Below are 20540 nucleotides of genomic sequence, written 5' to 3'. Positions count from 1 at the left end.
CAGCTCCACTAACTGCACTAACCACATCCTCTGGCAACAAATTCCAGAGCTTAATTGTGCGTTGAGTGAAAAAGATTTTTCTCCGATTAGTTTTAAATATGCTACTTGCTAACTTCATGGAATGCCCCCTAGTCCTTCTATTATCTGAAAGTGTAAATAACTGATTCACATCTACTCGTTCAAGACCTCTCATGATCTTAAAGACCTCTATCATATCCTGCCTCAGCCATCTCTTCTCCAAGCTGAACAGCCCTTACCTCTTCAGCCTTTCCTCATAGGGGAGCTGTTCCATCTCCTTTATCATTTTGGTTGCCCTTCTCTGTACCTTCTCCATCGCAACTATTTCTTTTTTGAGATGCGGCGACCAGAACTGCACACAGTATTCAAGGTGCGGTCACACCATGGAGCGATGCAGAGGCATTATGACATTTTCCTTTTTATTAACCATTCCCTTCCTAATAATTCCTAACACTGTTTGCTTTTTTGACTGCTGCATCACACTGAGCCAACGATTTTAAAATATTATCCACTATGATGCCTAGATCTTTTTCCTGGGTGGTAGCTCCTAATATGGAACCTAACATCGTGTAACTACAGCAAGGGTTATTTTTCCCTATGTGCAACACCTTGCACTTTCCACATTAAATTTAATCTGCCATTTGGATGCCCAATCTTCTGTAATGTATCACAATCCGCTTGTGATTTAACTACTCTGAATAATTTTGTATCCTCCGCAAATTGATACTTCACTCGTCAAATTCCTTTCCAGATCATTTATATATATTTTGAAAAGCACCAGTCCAAGTACAGATCCCTGAGGGACTCCACTGTTTACCCTTTTCCACTGAGAAAATTGACCATTTAATCCTACTCTCTGTTTCCTGTCTTTTAACTAGTTTGTAATCCACAAAAGGACATCGCCTCCTATCCCAAAACGTTTTAGTTTTCTTAGAAGCCTGTCATGAGGGACTTTAGCTATCACTTTGTCACATTGCTTCGCACATTCAGATCACCAGACACTATCACCCCAAGGTCCCTTTCCCAGTCCATGCACATTAGACTTTCACCACCCCCATAAAATATAACTCTTTTGGATTACGGCACCCCAGGTGCATGACTCAGCACTTCTTATTTTATTTATTTAAATTCTTTTAATATACCGATGCTCAAGACCATGTCTTATCGTACCGGTTTACATAAAACCAGGGGACAACCATAAATAAGAAAAGTGAAAGTTACAATGAACGGGGAGAGTAGTTCAGGATAATTGAAAGTAGAAGGAATTAGATTTAGATAACTCTTTTTAAAAAAAATGTGCAACAGGCAACTATATCAATATAGATTTGCAAGTCATTGTTAGTTGGGGAGAATCTCATACTGGAAAGGCTTGAGAGAACAGCCAAGTTTTCAGTTTCTTTCTGAAGGAAAGAAGACCTTGTTCCAGGTGTAGATCTGGGGGTAGTGTGTTCCATAGCTGTGGTCTGGCGGATGACAGTATTCGTTTTTGAAGTGAATTGTGGATAAAGGATTTGTGTGGAGGTGCCTGGAGAGTTCCTTTGTATGCTGATCTTATCGGTCTATTGGAGTTATAGAATTCGAGTGGGATGGTGAGTTGTAGTGAGGATTGATTGTAGATGGATTTGTGGATTATGGTCAGGGTCTTGAACAGTATTCTATAATGGATAGGAAGCCAATGTAGGTTTTTCAGTATCGGCGTGATGTGGTCCTTGCGACGTGAATTAGTGAGGATCCTGGCTGCTGCGTTTTGCAGCATCTGTAGAGGTTTAGTTGTGGAGGATGGGAGGCCGAGCAGTAGCGCATTGCAATAGTCAATCTTTGAAAACAGAATGGCTTGAAGGACTGAGCGGAAGTCCTGAAAGTGGAGGGAGAGGTCTTAACTGTTTTAGAACATGTAGCTTATAGAAGCATTCTTTTGTGGTGTTGTTGATGAACTTTTTGAGGTTCATTCTATTGTCCAGAATAGCCCCAAGGTCTCCCACCTGAATTATTGTAGGTAAGGCTGGGTTGCAGGCGAGGGGGATATTGTCATTAGGACAGATGACGAGGAGTTCGGTTTTGGATGTATTAAGAACTAGATTGAGACTGGCGAGTAGGAGGTTGATGGAGTGAAGGCAGTTGTTCCAGAAGTTTAGTGTGTTGTGGAGGGGGTCCTTGATGGGGATTAATATCTGAACATCGTCAGCGTAAACAAAGTGGGTGAGGTTGAGATTTTCTAGTAGCTGGCATAGAGGTCGCAGATAAATATTAAACAGGGTTGGTGATAAAGAGGAACCCTGGGGAACACCTTGGTTGGATTGGACAGGGTGGGATTCTTTATCATTTATCCTGACTTTGTAGTGTCTGTTGTTGAGGAATGATTTGAACCAGATGAGGGCCGATCCTGTGATGCCAATTTCTGCCAGATGATTGATGAGTATTGAATGATTGACTGTGTCAAACGCTGCCGAGATGTCTAAAAGAGCCAGGAGGTAGGACTGGCCTTTGTCGAGACCTGTCAAAATTTTGTCTGTTAACGAGTGTAGGAGTGATTCCGTGTTTAAGCGCTTCCGGAAGCCGAATTGAGAGGGGTAAAGAATGTTGTGTGAGTCTAGGTAATCTATGAGACGGTTGTTCACAAGTTTTTCCATTAGCTTGGCGATAAAAGGTAAGATTGGCAATGGGGCGGAAGTTAGCCAGGTTGGCTGGATCCAAGTTTGGTTTTTTTAGTAGGGGTTTTAGTGAGGCTGTTTTTAAAGAGTTTGGGACCGATCCTTGCATGAGGGAGCAATTTATGATGTCAGCCAGGTGTTTGGCTATGGAGTTGGGGATGGTAAGTAAAAGCTTGGTAGGTATTTGGTCTGAAGGATGAGATGAAGGCTTCATTTTCTTGATTATAGATTCGATCTCCAGAGAGGAAGTGTGTTCGAGAGAATCTAAAGTTGGTTTACTGTTATCCGGTGATTGGTTAGGGGCAGGTGGAGGCTGGGTGTTTGAAGAGGTCATGGTTGTGAGTAGGTTCTTTATTTTGTTGTCGAAGAAAAAGGCCAATTCTGTAGCTTTGTTTTGCACTTCCTCTTCTGGGATGATTGGGGGGACTGGAGTGGTGAGGGATGCTACATATGAAAAGAGAGTTTTGGGGTCATACATATAGCTGTGAATTTTTTTGGCATAGAAATCTCTCTTGGTATGTAGAATGGTGTTCCTATAGAGGATCATAGCGGTTTTATAAGTGGCCTTGGCGGCTGGTGAGGGGTTCCTACGCCAGCGTAGTTCTTTATGTTGCAGGTCTTGTTTGAGCTTTTTCAGTTCTATAGTGAACCAAGGTTTTTTGTTGGGCCGGGCTGGATTGATTTCTTTCGACACCACGGGGCAGATTTTATTTGCTACTGAGCGGGTGATGTTTAGCCACGAGGTCATAGCAGAGTCGGCATTGGAGAGGTCCAGATTGGTAAGGTCTTTGGAGAGACTGGTGGAGAAGGGTGTCCATGGAACAGGGTTTTCTGAACTGTATAGTAGATTTAGGGGAGGAGGGAGTCTGTTTTTTTCTAATTGCTAATTCCGAGGAGATCAGCGAATGATCAGACCAAGGGATTGGGGTGCAGGTAGGGGAGGTGGTGGGTGAGATGGATTCATTTACGAATATGAGGTCTAGAGTGTGGCCTGCTTTGTGCGTGGGTTTGTTTATGATTTGTTTAAATCCCATGGCGTGTAAAGAGGATAAGAGGGCTTCGCAGTTGCTTGAAGGGGAAGGGGCGTCCACATGGAGGTTGAAGTCTCCTAAAATGATGGCTGGGGAGTCCGAGTGGATGTGTTTGGCTATGATCTCGATGAGAGTAGAAGGGTCAGATTCTAGGAGCCCGGGGGGAGCGTGAATTAGACATATTTGTAACTGATTGGATTTGGATTTAAATAATCCAATTTCTAATTTGGTCGTCGATTTAAAGGTTTGGTGTAGCAGTCTAAGTTCTTTTTTTGCGGCTAGCAAAATTCCTCCTCCTCTTTTCTTAAGTCTAGGTAGAGAGAAGAAGTCGTAGAGTTGAATTGGTAATTGGTTGATTAAAGCAGTATCTGTTGTTTGTAGCCATGTTTCGGTTATTGCATAAATATCCGATTGGGAGTCTAGGAGGTGGTCGTTGAGCAAGTGTGATTTTTTTGATAGAGAATGGGAGTTGAGTAGAGTTAGTGTGATTAAAGAGAGACCCAGGAATTGTGTTAAAGGGGAGATCATGATGGGGATCAGTGATCTTTTTGAGCGTTGAATATTGAGCATGGGTCGATTGAGTCTGTCAATGAATAGGACAGAAATAATGGGGATGGGGTACGATTGTAACATGTTGTCTCTATTCGAGGATTAGATGAATTTCAGGAGGAAGTGGTTGCTAGAGGGTTGTTGATGGGACTGCGTGTAAGGCTGGATGTTTGTGCGAGATGAGTGCTTGATAATTGTAGGACAGGCTGAGATTTGGATGAGTGCTGGGCGGGCTGAGTGAATCCCGTGGTAATGAGTCGTGCCCAGACTGCAGTGCGAGGTGAAGGTGTACGCTCCAGGGTTTGAATGAGGAATATAGGTTTCAGGGTTGCCCTTCGGGGTTGCACGAAGGGGCGCACAAAGGCCCCTTTGACGCGCTCCTTCGGCGTGCGGCGCCTGGTGGGAGCTGCGATTTAAAGCCCTTCAAGGGCTGCCGATCCTAGCTACCAAACATTTGACCACTCTTAAAGCTTTCTTAAATCGCTTTTCATTCTCTCTACTTCCTTCAGGCATGTCCGCTCTGTTGCAGATCTTAGTATCATCTGCAAATAGCAATTATACCTTTTATCCCTTCTGCAGTGTCACTCACAAAGATATTGAATATAATTGGACTTAAAACTGATCCCTGTGGCACTCCACTTAACACCGTTCTATCTTCAGAATAGGTTCCATTTACTATTACACGCTGTCTCCTATCAGTCAACCAGTTTGCAATTCACTCTACCACCTTGGTGCCTACTCCCATTTTATTCAGTGATAGCAACGAGAGCAAGGATTAAAGCAGTAGGACATAATGCATTTTTCACTATATATTAATTCTGTTGCTTCTCTTACTGTTTGGTCTTAGTTTTAGGTCTCACTTCCTTGTTTATTCTAGTATTTTTTCTTACATTTTTAAAAATTGTATTTGCTGAGGGAAAAAAGGTGGATACATTCAGTGTCTGTTCCATCAAATGATCCCTAACATCATCATCTACTAAGTAAATAACCTTACATTTTTACACTTTTTGTAGTAAAAGGTATTAATTTTTCTTTGTGGTCATCACCTCTGTCCTTTAAATACTCCTTTCTTGGGTGCATGCTGTACATCTTTCTTTGTGGTGCCCTTAAGTGTGGGGGATGGTAATGGTGTCTTGAGATCAGCTCACCAGCACCTATTTAACTTGGATGGTTTAATAGTGGGATTAGCTAGCCAGAAGAGCTTTTACAAACTAACTATTAGAACATAAGCAATTGCCATACTGGGTCAGACGAAGGGTCCATCAAGTTCAGCAGCCTGTTTCCAACAGTGGCCAATCCAGGCTACAAGTACCTGGCAATTACCCAAACACTAAGTATATCCCATGCTATTGATACTAGTAATAGCTGTGGCTATTTTCTAAGTCAACTTGATTAATAGCAGGTAATGGACTTCTCCAAGAACTTATCTAAACCTTTTTTTAAACCCAGCTACACTAACTGCACTAACCACATCCCCTGGCAACAAATTCCAGAGTTTAAATATGTGTTGAGTGAAAGAATTTTCTCTGATTAGTTTTAAATGAGCTACTTGCTAACTTCATGGAATTCCCCCTAGTCTTTCTATTATCCGAAAAAGTAAATAACTGATTCACGTTTACCCATTCTAGACCTCTCATGATTTTAAAGACCTCTATCATATCCCCTCTCATCTGTCTCTTCTCCAAGCTGAACAGCCTTTCCTCATAGGGGAGCTGTGCCATCCCCTTTATCATTTTGGTCTCCCTTCTCTGTACCTTCTCCATCACAACTATATCTTTCTTGAGATGTGGCGACCAGAATTGTACACAGTATTCAAGGTGCGGTCTCACCATGGAGCAAAACAGAGGCATTATAACATTTTCTGTTTTATTCACCATTCCCTTCCTAACATTCTGTTTGCTTTTTTTGACTGCCACAGCACACTGAGCCACTGATTTCAAAGAATTATCCACTATGATGCCTAGATCTCTTTCCTGGATGGTAGCTCCTAATATGGAATCAAACATTGTGTAACTACAGCATGGGTTATTTTTCCCTATATGCATCATCTTGTACTTAATCCACTTTAAATTTCATCTGCCATTTGGATGCCCAATTTTCCAGTCTCACAAGGTCCTCCTGAAATCGGTGCTACATTTCTTCAAATATTATTTTGAGTGTGTGTGTGTCAAAACGCAGCAGCCCTATGGGATGTAATAAAGGAAGGTTGTGCAAATTAGATACATGCAGAAAATCCATGCAAAAACACATACTTAACACCCTATGTAGAAATCCGCGCAGAAATCCCATGCTAATTATAGGCTTGTGGAGACCCGTGATTGATTCTCGGCACAAACGCCTTCCCTTTTCATAAGACATTGAAGAAGCTAGTGGTCTAGGGGTTGGACTGAAGATGGGTAGAGCAATGTGTAACTCTTTCATGATCTGACGCTGTCTGCATGGGGGCTATAATGGCTCATGCTGATGAGTGCGGGAAATGCAGCAGAGATTCTTGTCTGTTTAAAGTGATATGGTCTAAATGCAAGTGTAGAGCTCCGAGAAGCTTGACCAGGCCTAGAATGGCATGACCATGGCCTTAAAGGATTTCCCATACAGACGGAGAATAGCCCTGGAGCTCAGTCTATAGGTACACACCATCAGTCTCCGGTATCCTCACCAGTGTTTTCTTCAGGCAGAATATCTGTTACCTACATGCCCTTCTCAGAGTAGCTTAAGCCAGGATAACCAGCTGTCCTCGGGCCTTCCTCTCTTCCTCAGCAAGAAACTGACTTCTGTCTGTTCCCTCTCTGACCTTTCTCTCCTGCAACACTGTAAGGTTTCTGCCATAGTTCTTCGCCTCCAGACAGGCGCTTTTATCTTAACTACTGCCCTGACCCAGGCGCTTAAAAATGCCACACTAACAATTCTCCTTGCTAGCGCGGCTCCCTGCATTGCCCATTAATAGATAATTGCCTCCTTTGCATGCCATTTACCTATACTCGTGCTAAACCTATCATGGGTTTTTTAGTGAGTTTGTGCGTATGTTTTTCTGTGCTAAAAGTGTTATTACATACACATGTAAGATTAGTGTAGAAAAACCATACACAAAAACCCATGGCAGGTTTACTGAGGCTTATTACGTTGGCCCAATATTTCCTCAGGAAAGCTAAATGTTTTAGAACAAAAGAGGGGAAATCAGACATGCATTTTTATCAGCATATGGAATTCCCTAAAATAGTTTTGCTACTATGGCTGCGCTAAATGGAAGAGGACTAATCCTTCCACCCTAGGAGTACTTGCAGAAATGAAAAATGTTAATTGCTAATTAAGTATACAGCTTTACTAGGTGTTCCTGCTAATGTGAGCTGTTTACATTTGCACCACACAGGGGTATCTATTCTAAAATATGCAGAAACTGTTAGCATCAGCTCAAGTACAAACTACAACAGAATTCAGAAGCTAAACAGCAATGAAACATGCACTCTATGTTCAGGCCAGGTAGCATAAGGATTAAAAAAAAAAAAAAAAAAAGAATTGAGCAATTAGACACGTTTAAAATGTAGGAGCCTGAAAAGAAGGGTGGGAAAGCACAAACTTGCACACTCTTGAGCAGTTTTTTGGGCTCCCATATTTTTCAATGTGTCATTTCATGCATAATTTTTGGATCGTTTTTCACTTGGTCTGCATGTAGTGAGTAGGCTTGTCTTGCTTCATTGCTCTGTGTTGCAGGAAATCTGCTCTAAGCTTTGAGTGTGCTGCGCACGTCGCTGGACTGCGCTGAAGTGGTGGTAGATCCATACCCTGCTTTGCATGGCTTAAACGGCGTGTCTGGTGAGAAAGTGACATCGCTTCTCTTCTTGCAGCTTGACAAGGATGACATGGTGTACATGGAGGCCTATGATAAGCTGCTGGAATCCTGGCTTACTTTAGTACAAGATGACAAACATTTCCACAAAGGCTTCTTTACCCAGCATGCAGTTCAAGTTTTTAATTCCTATATTCAGTGTCACTTAGCTGCTCCAGATGGCACCAGAAATTTGGTAAGTTCTTAAATTAAGCAGCCAATTTTGGGAAATAATTGCAGCATTTCCCTTTGAATAAACCATTCATTTGAAAGTTCCAGACCTTGCTGTGTTCGATTAATGTCTGTTAAATAATGTTTCCTCATTTTTTTTTATTGGCATGTTTTTTTCAGTAGTGATCTTTAAAGCCAAGTATCTAGTGTGTGGTTTGTTTATTTTGGGGTTTTTTGTTTTTTTTCAGGTGATCCAGTGTGTATGTTGCAAAAATATTAATTGCATTCATGATTGCTAGGTGTAAAATATGTCCCATATGCAGATAAAGTTTCTTCTCATTACTGTCAGTTAAAATATTCATGTTCTTTCTTATGCATGGCCACATTTGGCTTTTCCAGTACTATGTGACAAGAGGCCAGTTACCATACAGTAAGCTACCACATTTTGTCTGTTTCTGTATTGCCAGTTCATTACAGCTAGTTATAGAGTGGAGCTTACTGACAAGGCTTTGTGCTATTAAACCTTCACAAGCAGCTCTCAGTTTTTTTTGCCTTCCTGTTAAAGAACTAGCATAGTGGTCATCTGGGAGGGGAGGAGGGAGGATGAAGCCCTCTCCAGGAAATCCCCAGCGCCAGTTTGGAACATGTTAAAAAAAAAAAAAAAATCACCACTGAAGTGTCTGTACGTGATCCTTCCCTCATGAGCTGTGTGTGCTATTTTTATAGAGCTTCCAGTTTTGGCTGGTCCAAGTTAGATATGGAATTTGGTTCTCCCCTGTGATATTGCAGGGCCTCTTGCTGACCAGGCAAGCCGGCTGCTTCGGCACGTAAACTACCAAACCTGAGATTGATTCCTCCATTTTTTCCTCATTTGACGCTCATAAATTTACACTAGTAAATAAAAGTATTTGGGAGCAAATACAAACAACTTTCTTAAAGGGACTTTCTTAAAAACTGAAGACTTGGCTCTTCACCCAAGCCTTCCCTGACACCTAATCTCTGCCTTGGACTGTTTTTTAACTGCCATGCCCCTCCCCTCTTTTCCCTGCCACCCCTGCATACATAGTTTCCCTACTGCTTTAGCCCATATTGCGCTATGTTCAGCACATATTGCTCTATGCATAGCCCTTGAGCGAAGTTAATGTACCCTTATACCAGTTTATGCCAAGTCCCGTTACCTCTATATTGGCATCGCCTACGAGTGAAGTTTTTCCACTGTTCTTGTTTGCCATTGTTATCTACTGTTCTCTGTATAGCCCTACGAGCAAAGTTTTTCTACTGTTACTTGTTTTCCATTGTTATCTACTGTTCTATGTATAGCCCATGATCAATGTTCTATGTACAGCTCATGAGCAAGTTTACAGTTTACTGTAAACCGAGGTGATCTGTATCTCATACAGGAACCCCGGTATATAAAACCCAATAAATAAATAAATAAATAAATAAATCTTTTAACTCATAACAATTCACTCGAGTTTTGTTTTATATGGCGGCATGATTTCAGTATACCTTGAGACTAGCTTGGAAAATGGCAGAATATCAAATGTTCCTAAATAAATAAAATACAAAGTGCTGGATCAGATACAGTGTACAGTTTAAGCTATAATATTCAGTGTTTTGCTATATTTCACAAATTGAGGCTAAAATTAGAACTCCTAGGCAAGAGACATATGTCCTGAGATAGAGATGGTATGGCACAGATACTGTTAGATTTTTTTTCTGCTGGAAGATTCGGAGACAAAAATCCGCCACCAACTGTGACTATGTGCTGGGGACAGAAGACAGGCGGTAGAGGGGAGGACTACATGGGGAGAGGGATGAAAGATCCAAGACAGAGGCAGGAGCAAGTTCACGGACATAAGCCATCCTTCTGTACTTTGTATGTGCAGAATTTTCTGGTCTTATTATTGGCTAAGTTATTTATCCTAGGAGTAACAATTTAGAAGCCACAGCTGATAGTTCAAAATTCTTGTTTGGTTTCAAAGCTAGGGCTTAGGCCTTTGAGATGGATGAGGAGTACGCAGCGTGGGCAGCTGCAGCTTTGAAGTTGTCAAAAGACCAGTGCTTGGTGCTTCGGATGAAGGAGGAGCGGCAGGCATTAAAAAGCATTGTGTGTGGGGTGGTGGGTGGGACCAGCATATGCATGTATAACGGTGTTGGCCTGCCCGCTTCTACAGTGACACTGATCTGTAAACCTCTTTCTTTTGCTGTTGGTCATGTTCTTTGCCTTTTTAGTTCTAACTTTAACACCCTGTCTAATATTTCATGCTTTTATAAAAGTTCAATAACATTTATTCAAATTTTTTTTTGTTACATTTTTTTCTCATGTTCTCAGTGCCTTTATTGTTATACATTTTAAAATGTTTACAGTGTTACTGGACTTTCGTGTTTTCTGTAAGTAAAAAAAAAAAAATGCAAATGGAATCTGCTTACTGCAGAAAGCATAGTAAAATTTGAGCTTTTATTTTTATTATAATTCTTTTGTGGCTGTATAGCATTATTTAATTTCTACTGCAGAGGTTGAGCACTGTTTTATTACTATTGCAGGGAATAGCACAATTTATTGTTGTGGCTGTATAACACATTTTGGAATTTTGTAATGCCATGTGCAACGGTTAAGTTTTATCATCATTTTTTATCTGTACTAAAGTGCTACCTTACATGATTTTGTCGTTACAAAAAATTCAGAAAATGAGTTGCAATATCTCAATCTGTTGGCTATCTGTTCTGCTAAAAGCTGTAATTAAATCTGAAGCCGAAGATGCACCAGACGTTCTCCTATGGAAATGCTTTTGTTTTAGCTTGACAATAAAGATAATATGGAATGGAAGCAAATGATACCGTGTAACTAAACTTCAGTTCTTTGGTATTATAAGCAGACTGCCAATGGTGTTGCCACACATGAAGAAGAGGAAATAAATGAACTCCAAGAAGATGACAGAGACTTGTTTTCTGACCAGCTAGCCAGTATAGGCATGTTAGGAAGAATTGCTTCAGACCATTGTATACCTCTTCTCATAAGGTAAAAATCGAATATCCTGTTAAAGACTCCACTTAAATATCATTGCTATGTCTTGTGAAAAAAATGTTCAGGACAACTGTTTTGAGCCAAAATATCTAAGGGGTATAATTTACTGTTTTTAACGACATTGTTTTTAATTACCGAATATACTCATGTATAAGTCGAAACATTTTACCCCCAAAACTGGTCCTTAAAATCGCGGTCGTCTTAACCACGGGTCAATCCACATGATGCCAGTACCGTAATTCAAGATGCATGAGTGAATCGTTCGCACGTTCCCTCCTCCCGATCCCTTAACACCCCCGCTGCTCTGAGGACGACGACCGACACTTGCAGTTGCACAGGCACTTCCTCTCCCTCCCAAGCCAGGGTCTGATTGGTTTAAAGCGTACCACTGGGACCCTGCGGGAGAGGATGGAGGGAAGTGCCTGACGGACCACAGGTTCGTCATCGTACTCATAGCAGCAGCAAGTGTTCAAGTTAAAGGATCCAGAGGAGTTGTGGGGGAGAAGCTGTCCTACGACTACACTGTGAGACCATGGGGGAGGAGGAAGGACGTTCCTGAGCAAATGCAAGTGCCGTGGTTGACAGCTAGCAGCGTGTGAGTTAAGGAATCGGGAGCGGGGGAAGGATTCAGACAGGAGGGGCAGCCATGGGGGAGGGAAGGAAGGATTCATAAGCAGAGACATTTTCTTAAGTTGTTAAATGATAATGTTTCTTATGAGATCCTTCATTCTGTTTTTAAAAAAATAAATAAAAGCGGTTTTCTTAAGTTATTAGTTTGTTTCTTAGTATGGTTTCATCATTTCATAAGCTCCCTAGGTTTTACCCTCAACTTATCCACCGGTGACAGATAATTTTTGATTTTGGGCCCCAAAAAATACCCTTGACTTATACATGAAATCAACTTATACACGAGTATATACTGTAACATCAGTGCAGTGCTGCACATTTATTGATTTAAAATGGACAGTGTTGTCATCTTCCAAGGTACCAGTGAGGTTCTAGTGTGCACTGCACTGTAGTTTAAGATCTCACTTTCCATACTAATGCATTGTGTTTTCTCCACTACGGGTGCTTCATAAGACCAATTTACAATTCATGTTTACTATTTATGCACATGTTCTCTGTCCAGCCGTCTCCTAATGAGCCTTGCACTTGCGAACAGTATTAGGGCTTGTACGTTTCCTTGTACCACTCCTACTTTTTTGGAACGCAGTTTCTAAGGAAGCTCATCTTCAGATAAAGATGTTACTATTTGTAATTGCCTTTGATTCTTATTATCTCTTCTTGAAAACTGTTTTCTGTGATAGCTGTTAGGTTTCGTTTATTTGGCTTGTTTTATCTAGTTTGATTGTCTGTTTGTCTGGATTTTATATATTGAGTAGATTTCATTTTGTGTATTGTAATTTGTTTTATTTGTATTTATTGTACATCACTTCAAGCCTTTGGAATGGTGGTTAAAATCAAAATAAATAGGTTAAGTCACATAGGCCTGCATAGTGGAAAATAGTACACAACTTCAAAATGATAGATCAGGTGAATAGATTGAGGATTGCTAGATAAAATTAATTAGAGATAAGCATAATTTGACTAATGCACTGGGAAAAATATAGGCCTCATGTTTAAAATAATGAGCCCAGTTAGCAAAAAAGGATTGGGAATACTTGAATCGCGTGTTATATGGCAAATCGCTTACAGAATTTTTCAGTGGAGACTGGCTTAAATGGAAATTTGTCCTGTTCAAGTTTGTAATTTATTTCATACCTTCCTGGGAATGCTCAAGGTTTGTAATAACAATTATAAAACAAATAATTAGCACTATAATATAAAATTGTGAATAGATTATTCATCTAACATACAGTGCAAAAAAATATCAACATAAAATACATATTCAAATTTAAAGCAAATAGCACTCAGTTTTCAGCCAAAAATGCAACAAAATAATTAAAACAAATACCCTCCATTTAAAATTAATAGAATCATGATGGAGGAAAAAAACCATACTGCCTATCTAGTCTGCCCATCTACGCAAGCCTGCTCAGCTTTACAAGCCCTATCAGTTCCTCAGAGAACCTCTGAGCTTGTCCCATGTTTTCTTGAATTCACATACTGTCCTTGTCTCCTCTGCCTTCACTGGGTGTCTTATATGCATCCATTATCTTTTCTGTAAAAAAGTATTTCTTTATGTTACTCCTGAGTCTATCCTTTTTCACCCTCATCCTATGACTCGCATTCCAGAGCCTTCTTTCTGGCGAAAGAGGCCCATCCTCCTGTGCAGTGATACCTTGGAGGTATGTCTCTATCACATCTCCCATCCCAGTTTTCTCTAGGGTACATGTTGAGATCTTTGTATGGCACCATTTGCGTCAGAATGGCCAGAGAATTGACACATGCTAGGCTCTGGCTGAATATTCAGGAGCTTTTATTAATTCACAACAGAAAATAACTCTGCATACCTTTGCAGCTTATTAAAAAAAACAAAATAAAAAAAACTCAGCAGTATAACATTTCCTAGAGTGTAGCAGATGGACTCAGGACCAATGGGTATAGTGTACTCCTGATAGCAGATGGGAGATGGAGTCAGATTTCAAAGCCTATGTCAGCCTACATATACCCGTGCAGGAAGCTCTGCTCTTTAGTATTTCTCCGTCTCCTAAAGCAGATAGGGACACATCCACACACTAGAATAGTGTTAGCAATTCTAAAACAAAGAAGAGAGAAAATTTACCTCAAGAAGACGAGCCCCACTCTCCTGCGGTGATACCTAAGGGTCTCTCCCCCAGTCGAGAATTCCTGAGGTGATTTCAGAGATCCCTCAGAGGTAAGCCTCTGTCCGGTAGCCGGCTCCCCGGCGTGGACTTAGCCCCCAGGGTGGCTCAGAGGCAGTGGGTGTTGAATTGAGCACGGCGGTGAAGGTATTTCTCTCTCCCCCCGGAGCTGGAGACCACCCGGCACAAGACCGGGAAACGCCGAGACCAGGTAAGGTAGAAACCTTCTTTTAAGTCTCCGGTCTCTGAGGCTTGATTTGCAGCACAGATCGTCCCTTCCGGCGTCTGTTAAATCGGGTTAAATAAGGTCCTAGCTAGACCCCGATCCGGTGCGAGGGTCCACACACGTGGAGACCCTGCAGGGGGGGTCCCATCTTGCCTGCATGGTCGTCGGCGCCATTTCCCCTCCTTGACCGCCGTATTGTCTGCACAACTGAGCCTTGCGCACAGCAGTGTGCGCATCTGTGCCAAGCGCACAGCGGCCTGCATAAACTGCCCGAGCGCACAAATAGGCCCGTGCGCACAGTGGCGCGCACATCTCGCCCAGGCGCACAAAGTGGTAGCCTGCGCGCGCATCCTGCACGCACATTCTCGGCGCACCCGGAGCGCACAACTAAGCCGGCGTGCATACCAACGTGCACAAACAAGTTTTGAATCACTCCACGCGCATAAGTCATGGCACCACCTGCCAAGAAAATCAAGGGACAAGCCCTCTGCCCAGCCTGCCATCTGAGAGCTGCGCAACCTGAAGTGGCCTCCGCATTATGCCAGCAGTGCGAAGAGGCTCAGGGGGGACCTAAGCAAGGCCCCCCACAGCCAGTAGAGGGTTCCGGATCCACTAACGATAGTACCCCGGACCTCTGTATTTCCGACTCAGTGCCTACACAGGAAGGCACCTCGGGGGCTTCCACCATAAACCTACCGGGATTCAACATGGACCCAGGCACCTTCTCCTGGGTGGAATTCTTCAAAGGACTACAAACCTTTGTTCAGGCGCAATCGGTACCGCCGGCGACACAGTTCCAGTCTTCATCAGAAGCACAAGATCTTCCAAGCATTTCTCGGACCGCTCGAGACGTGCCCCACCTAGGCAAGAGCCTTCCTATAGGCGATACAGACACCTCGGGGGACGAAAGTGATTCCCTGGAGGAAGGGGAAATCCCCCCCCCAGGTATGGAACCATACCGAACCATGCCACGATTCTTCTCCAAAGACGAGTTACCAGCTCTCGTGTCTCTGACCCTGAAGACGCTGGCCATTCCAGGCACGGGTACCACAGCGGAGCCAAATACGAACCCCGTCCTGGTGTCCCTCCGTCAGGCCTCATGCTATTTTCCAATGTTGCAGTCCATACAACAACTGATTGACCTGGAATGGAATGCCCCGGAGGCCAGCTTCAAAGGAGGACGGGCCTTAGAAGCTCTATACCCCCTGGAACCCACAGCTAAGGAACTCCTATGGTTCCCAAAAGTGGACGCCATGGTCTGCGCCATCTCTGAGCGCACAGCCATCCCGGTCGAAGGAGGAGCGGCACTCAAGGATGCCCAGGACAGACGTCAGGAAGCCATTCTCAAACAGTCCTTTGATGTAGCAGCAATGGCCCTGCAAATCGTGTCCTGCTGTGCCGTAGTAACATGTGCCTGCTTGCTTCTCTCCAGACATGCAAACACGTCTGCTGAAACATTAGAACCAGCGATATCCTTCCTCACGGATGTGATCTCAGACCTAGCGCGCACCTCAGCCAGGGGCGTCTCCTCCATAGTTGCAGCTAGAAGACAACTATGGCTCCGAAATTGGTCAGCCGACGCGACCTCCAAAGCAAACCTCACGAGAATGCCTTTTAAAGGATCCCTCTTGTTCGGAAGTGAATTGGAGAAGTTAGCCAACAAATGGGGCGAACCTCCAGTACCTCGCCTACCGGAGGATAGGAGCAAAAGAAACCAGCGCTCCTCTCCCCGAAGAACCAAGGGCAGAGGAGCTTAGTGCTTTAGACCGTACAAGAACACATACCACCAAGCACCTCGCCCCACAGCAGGTCCCAGACCTATCTGAACAGAAACAACAGGGGAGCAGGCTCAGGTACAGGCTCCCACCGTACCCCCCAATGAGAATCAGCAGACCCATCCACAGGAAGAAGTCATAGGGGGCAGACGTTACCCTCTTCTACCAAAGATGGGTTGAGATAACGTCAGACAAGTGGGTCCTAACATTCAAGAAGGATACTCTCTGGACTTCCACAGCATCCCTCCAGACAAATTTGTGAGATCACCGTGCCACGCCCTCTCCAAGAGGACGGCAGTGGAAACTACACTGACAAAACTACTCAGCCTAAAGGCATTAACCCAGGTACCCACGCATCAGCAAAATACTGGGCACTATTCCATATATTTTATCGTTCCCAAGAAGGAGGGCAAGTTCCGGCCCATCCTGGCCCTCAAGACCGTCAATCGATACCTGAGAGTACCACACTTCCGCATGGAAACCCTACGCTCAGTTATAAGGGCAATACAGCTGGGAGAATTCCTGACTTCACTGGATCTATCCGAAGCCTATCCCCACATCCCAGTCCAACACGACCATCAGCACTTCTTACGCTTTGCGATATTGGACCATCATTACCAGTTCTGGGCGCTACCCTTCGGACTAGCTACCGCCCCTCGGACTTTCACCAAGATCATGGTGGTAGTGGCGGCAACACTGAGGAAAGAAGGAATCCTCATACATCCTTACCTGGACGATTGGCTGATCAGGGCAAAATCTCCAGTGGAAAGTCACCAGGCGACCACCAGAGTCAAGAATCTACTGCAGAATCTCGGGTGGGTCGTCAACAAAGCCAAGAGCTTACTACAGCCCTCCCAGTCACTAGAGTACCTTGGAATCCGATTCAACACCAAGCAAGACAAGGTTATCCTCCCCCCTCCAAGGAGAAGAAAACTGATGGGCCAACTGCGTAAACTGTTGAACTATGCTCGCTTTTATTCTTTTATTCTTTTATTCTCGCTTTTAACATGCCGAACATTTACCCACGTCCTGTTGACGAGTTATTATTATTATTATCTATGTAATATTTAATTCTTATTATTTATACATATATGTTATATGTTATATGCCATATGTTATACGTTATATGTTAAGAAAACGCTGTTCAATGTAACGCCTTTGTTGCGAAAGTTTTGTTATATGTAAACCGACCTGATTCGATAATTGTATTGAGAATGTCGGTATATAAAAATCCGAAATAAATAAATAAATAAATAAATGCTCGCTCCAAGGTATGGGACTACCTCCAAGTCCTCGGTCTCATGACATCAACCCTGGAAGTCGTTCCATGGGCAAGGGCCCACATGTGCCCACTACAATGTTCCCTACTGTCACGATGGGACCCGACGTCCCAGAACTACTCCATGCACCTCCAGTTACCAGCAGATGTTCGGACACAGCTCCAATGGTGGCTACAGGAGGACCATCTGAGCAAGGGAATAAGACTATCCCCACCGAACTGGATCTTGCTCACCATGGATGCGAGCCTGCTAGGTTGGGGAGCCCACTGTCAGGAACTGACAGCCCAGGGAAAGTGGGACAAAGAAGAGGCGGGATAGAACATAAACCGGCTGGAAGCCCGAGCAGTCCCACTAGCCTGTCTACGATTCAGCCACAGACTCCGGGGTGAGTCTGTCAGTCATGACAGACAATGCCACAACAGTTGCCTACATCAACTGCCAGGGAGGAACCAGGAACCAACTGGTGCCCCTGGAAATAGACCCCCTCATGGCGTAGGCGAAAACAAACCTGCAAGGGATCTCAGCCTCCCACATCACGGGAAAGGACAATGTTTCTGCGGACTACCTCAGCCTTCCAGTTGATAGTAAACACTGGGGAACCCCAGCTGTGGATCTACTGGCAACCCGGTCCAACGCCCAAGTTCTCAAGTTCTTCAGCCGCAGACGAGAACCACAATCCCGGGGAATCAATGCCCTCATCCAGACCTTGCCACAGGAAGACCTGCTGTATGCCTTCCCCCCATGGCCACTACTGGGCAGGATCATCTGCAAGATAGAACACCACAGAGGACTAGTTCTTCTAGTGGCCCCGGACTGGCCAAGAAGGCCATGGTACTCAGATATGCGAAGACTCTTTGTGGGGAACCCTCTGTGCCTTCCTCCACACAGGGACCTTCTCCGGCAAGGACCAATCCTCCACGAAAGCCCAAATTGATTCTCTCTTACGGTCTGGCCATTGAGAGGACTCACCTGAAGAAGAGTGGATACTCGAAGGCAGTGATTGACACCTTGCTCTAAGCACACAGGTTCTCCACATCTCTAGATTACATATGAATATGGAGAGTATTCGAAGCCTGGTGTGAGGACCGCGAGATCCTTCTGCGGACAGTCAAAATCCACATGATCCTGGATTTTCTGCAGGACGGCTTGAAGAAGGGGTTGTCTCTCAACTCCCTCAAGGTTCAGGTGGCCGCACTGGCCTGCTTCAGAGCCACAGTAGACTGCATCAGTCTATCAACCCATCCAGATGTTTCCCGTTTCCTGAGAGGGGTCAAATAAATCTGACCACTCCTAAAGTGACCACTACCCCTATGGAATCTCAATCTAGTACTAGACTTCCTTGCGGGAACTTCCTTCAGACCAACACGCGGTCTGTCACTGGCTCCTGACCTTGAAGACTGCATTTCTAGTGGCAATATGTTCAGCCCGTCGCATCTCCGAGCTTCAAGCGCTTTCCTGTTGGGAACCGTTCCTCCGGGATCCATACAGCTACGCACTGTCCCCTCCTTCCTACCGAAAGTGGTTTCTCAAGTTCATCTAAACCAAACCATCTGGCTACCATCTCCAGACAAACATAAGGACTTGGAAGACTCGCGTCTTCTTCTTCATCTTAACGTCGGCAGACTCCTAGTCCGATACCTGGAAAGATCGGAATTTGTGCGAAAGATGGACCATCTATTCATCCTTCACAGTGGGAAGAAATAGGGGGAAGCGGCCTCGCAGGCAACTATAGCCCGCTGAATCAAAGAAGTAATCAAGGCGGCCAATGTAGAGGCAGGGAAGCCTCCACCTCTACAAGTCAAGGCCCATTCTACAAGGGCCCAGGCAGTGTCCTGGGCGGAAACCAAGATGCTGTCGCCTGCCGAGATCTGTCGGGCGGCGACGTGGTCCTCCATACACACCTTCTCCAGGTTCTACCACCTGGATGTCCAGGCCTGGGAGGATACAACCTTTGCAAGGGCAATGCTAATTGGGCCAAGGGCAGCCTCCCGCCCTGTTCGGGAGTAGCTTTTGTACATCCCATTGGTCCTGAGTCCATCTGCTACTCGCTAGGAAACGGAGAAATTACTTACTTGATAATTTCGTTTTCCTTAGTGTAGACAGATGGACTCAGCATCCTGTCCACTGACTGCCCCGGAATCCATAAACCTCGGGTGGAAAAAATCCCGAGAACAAGACAAGCACGGGTAAGCCAGGTATTACCCCTAGTTCAAGACACCCGTGGTTGCCGGGTGTCTGTGTTATCCAGTTGAGTGCACTGGTGGTCTCCAGTTTGGAAATCAGTTGAACCAGTCCTAGTTAATCAAGTTATTAAAGCACACATATATCCACAATTGCTTTTCAAGGAGAATACTGAAGAGCTGAGCATGCTGCACGGGTATATGTAGGCTGACGTCAGCTTTGAAATCTGACTCAGTCTCCCATATGCTATCAGGAGTACACTATACCCATTGATCCTGAGACCATCTGTCTACACTAAGGAAAACAAAATTATCAGGTAAGTAATTTCTCCAATTTACAGTTTCTCGGTCTGGGCCTTTCCTAAGATGCCTCCTTTCCCTGGGGCCTCCTGTTTCCTCCTGGGCCTGGCTAGATATAGTGATGTATAATGCACTGGGATGTTCTATTTTGTTGAATGAGCTGTTAGGGTTTGATTTACTAAGCTTTCTTTCCTATAGACACTGAACGGGAGAAAAGCCTTAGTGAGTCAGAGCCATGGTGACCTCAAGCAACGTAAAGAAATTTAAAAACAGATTTGATAGAGAGAAAAATATGGTGACAACATAAGCAAATGCAAGGAAAAAAGAACAGTAGAAAGATCCCACTGCCTAATTTGTTCCCTAAAATTATTGGAATTATGGAATTATCTAATTTGTAGATGTTAATGCAAATTATTCTTTGTGTGCTTAGTTTATTAGAAGACAGAGTGACAAGACTGCATGGTCAGTTACAAAGACATCAACAGCACTTGCTTGCCTCACCAGGATCGGGCTCGACTGATGACAGTAAAGTGCTTGATGACCTGTATGAGGATATTCACTGGCTTATTTTAGTCACAGGTTAGTGATGACATATGGCAGTTCCCTAAGATGGATATCTGTAGTCAAAGCTATTTCTACCGCTGTCTGCCTAGAACAATAGCTTTTGAAGTAATATTGTACACATTTGACATACCTTGTCATCAAAAGTACAGTAGTATCTGCAAATTAAAACTACCATTGGC

At 43.9% G+C, this 20540-nt stretch overlaps 1 protein-coding gene across 6 annotated transcripts in view; it reads left to right on the top strand.

The window, feature by feature from the left end:
- Positions 1-20540, top strand: part of XPO4 (exportin 4) — a 340414-nt gene that overhangs the window by 178096 nt on the left and 141778 nt on the right. For 5 of the 6 annotated variants that reach the window (XM_029602525.1, XM_029602524.1, XM_029602522.1 and 2 more), the window contains 3 exons: positions 8092-8268; positions 11120-11265; positions 20228-20376. In XM_029602525.1, coding sequence (XP_029458385.1) covers positions 8092-8268; positions 11120-11265; positions 20228-20376 — 472 coding nt within the window. The remainder of the gene's footprint in view (positions 1-8091; positions 8269-11119; positions 11266-20227; positions 20377-20540) is intronic. The other variant, XM_029602521.1, reaches the window with a different exon arrangement.

The sequence above is a fragment of the Rhinatrema bivittatum genome, chromosome 5 (assembly GCF_901001135.1).
Source record: "Rhinatrema bivittatum chromosome 5, aRhiBiv1.1, whole genome shotgun sequence".
Classification (NCBI taxonomy): domain Eukaryota; kingdom Metazoa; phylum Chordata; class Amphibia; order Gymnophiona; family Rhinatrematidae; genus Rhinatrema; species Rhinatrema bivittatum.
The sequence above is the reverse complement of the archived record's forward strand: the minus strand, read 5'-3'. Positions and strand labels throughout refer to the sequence as shown.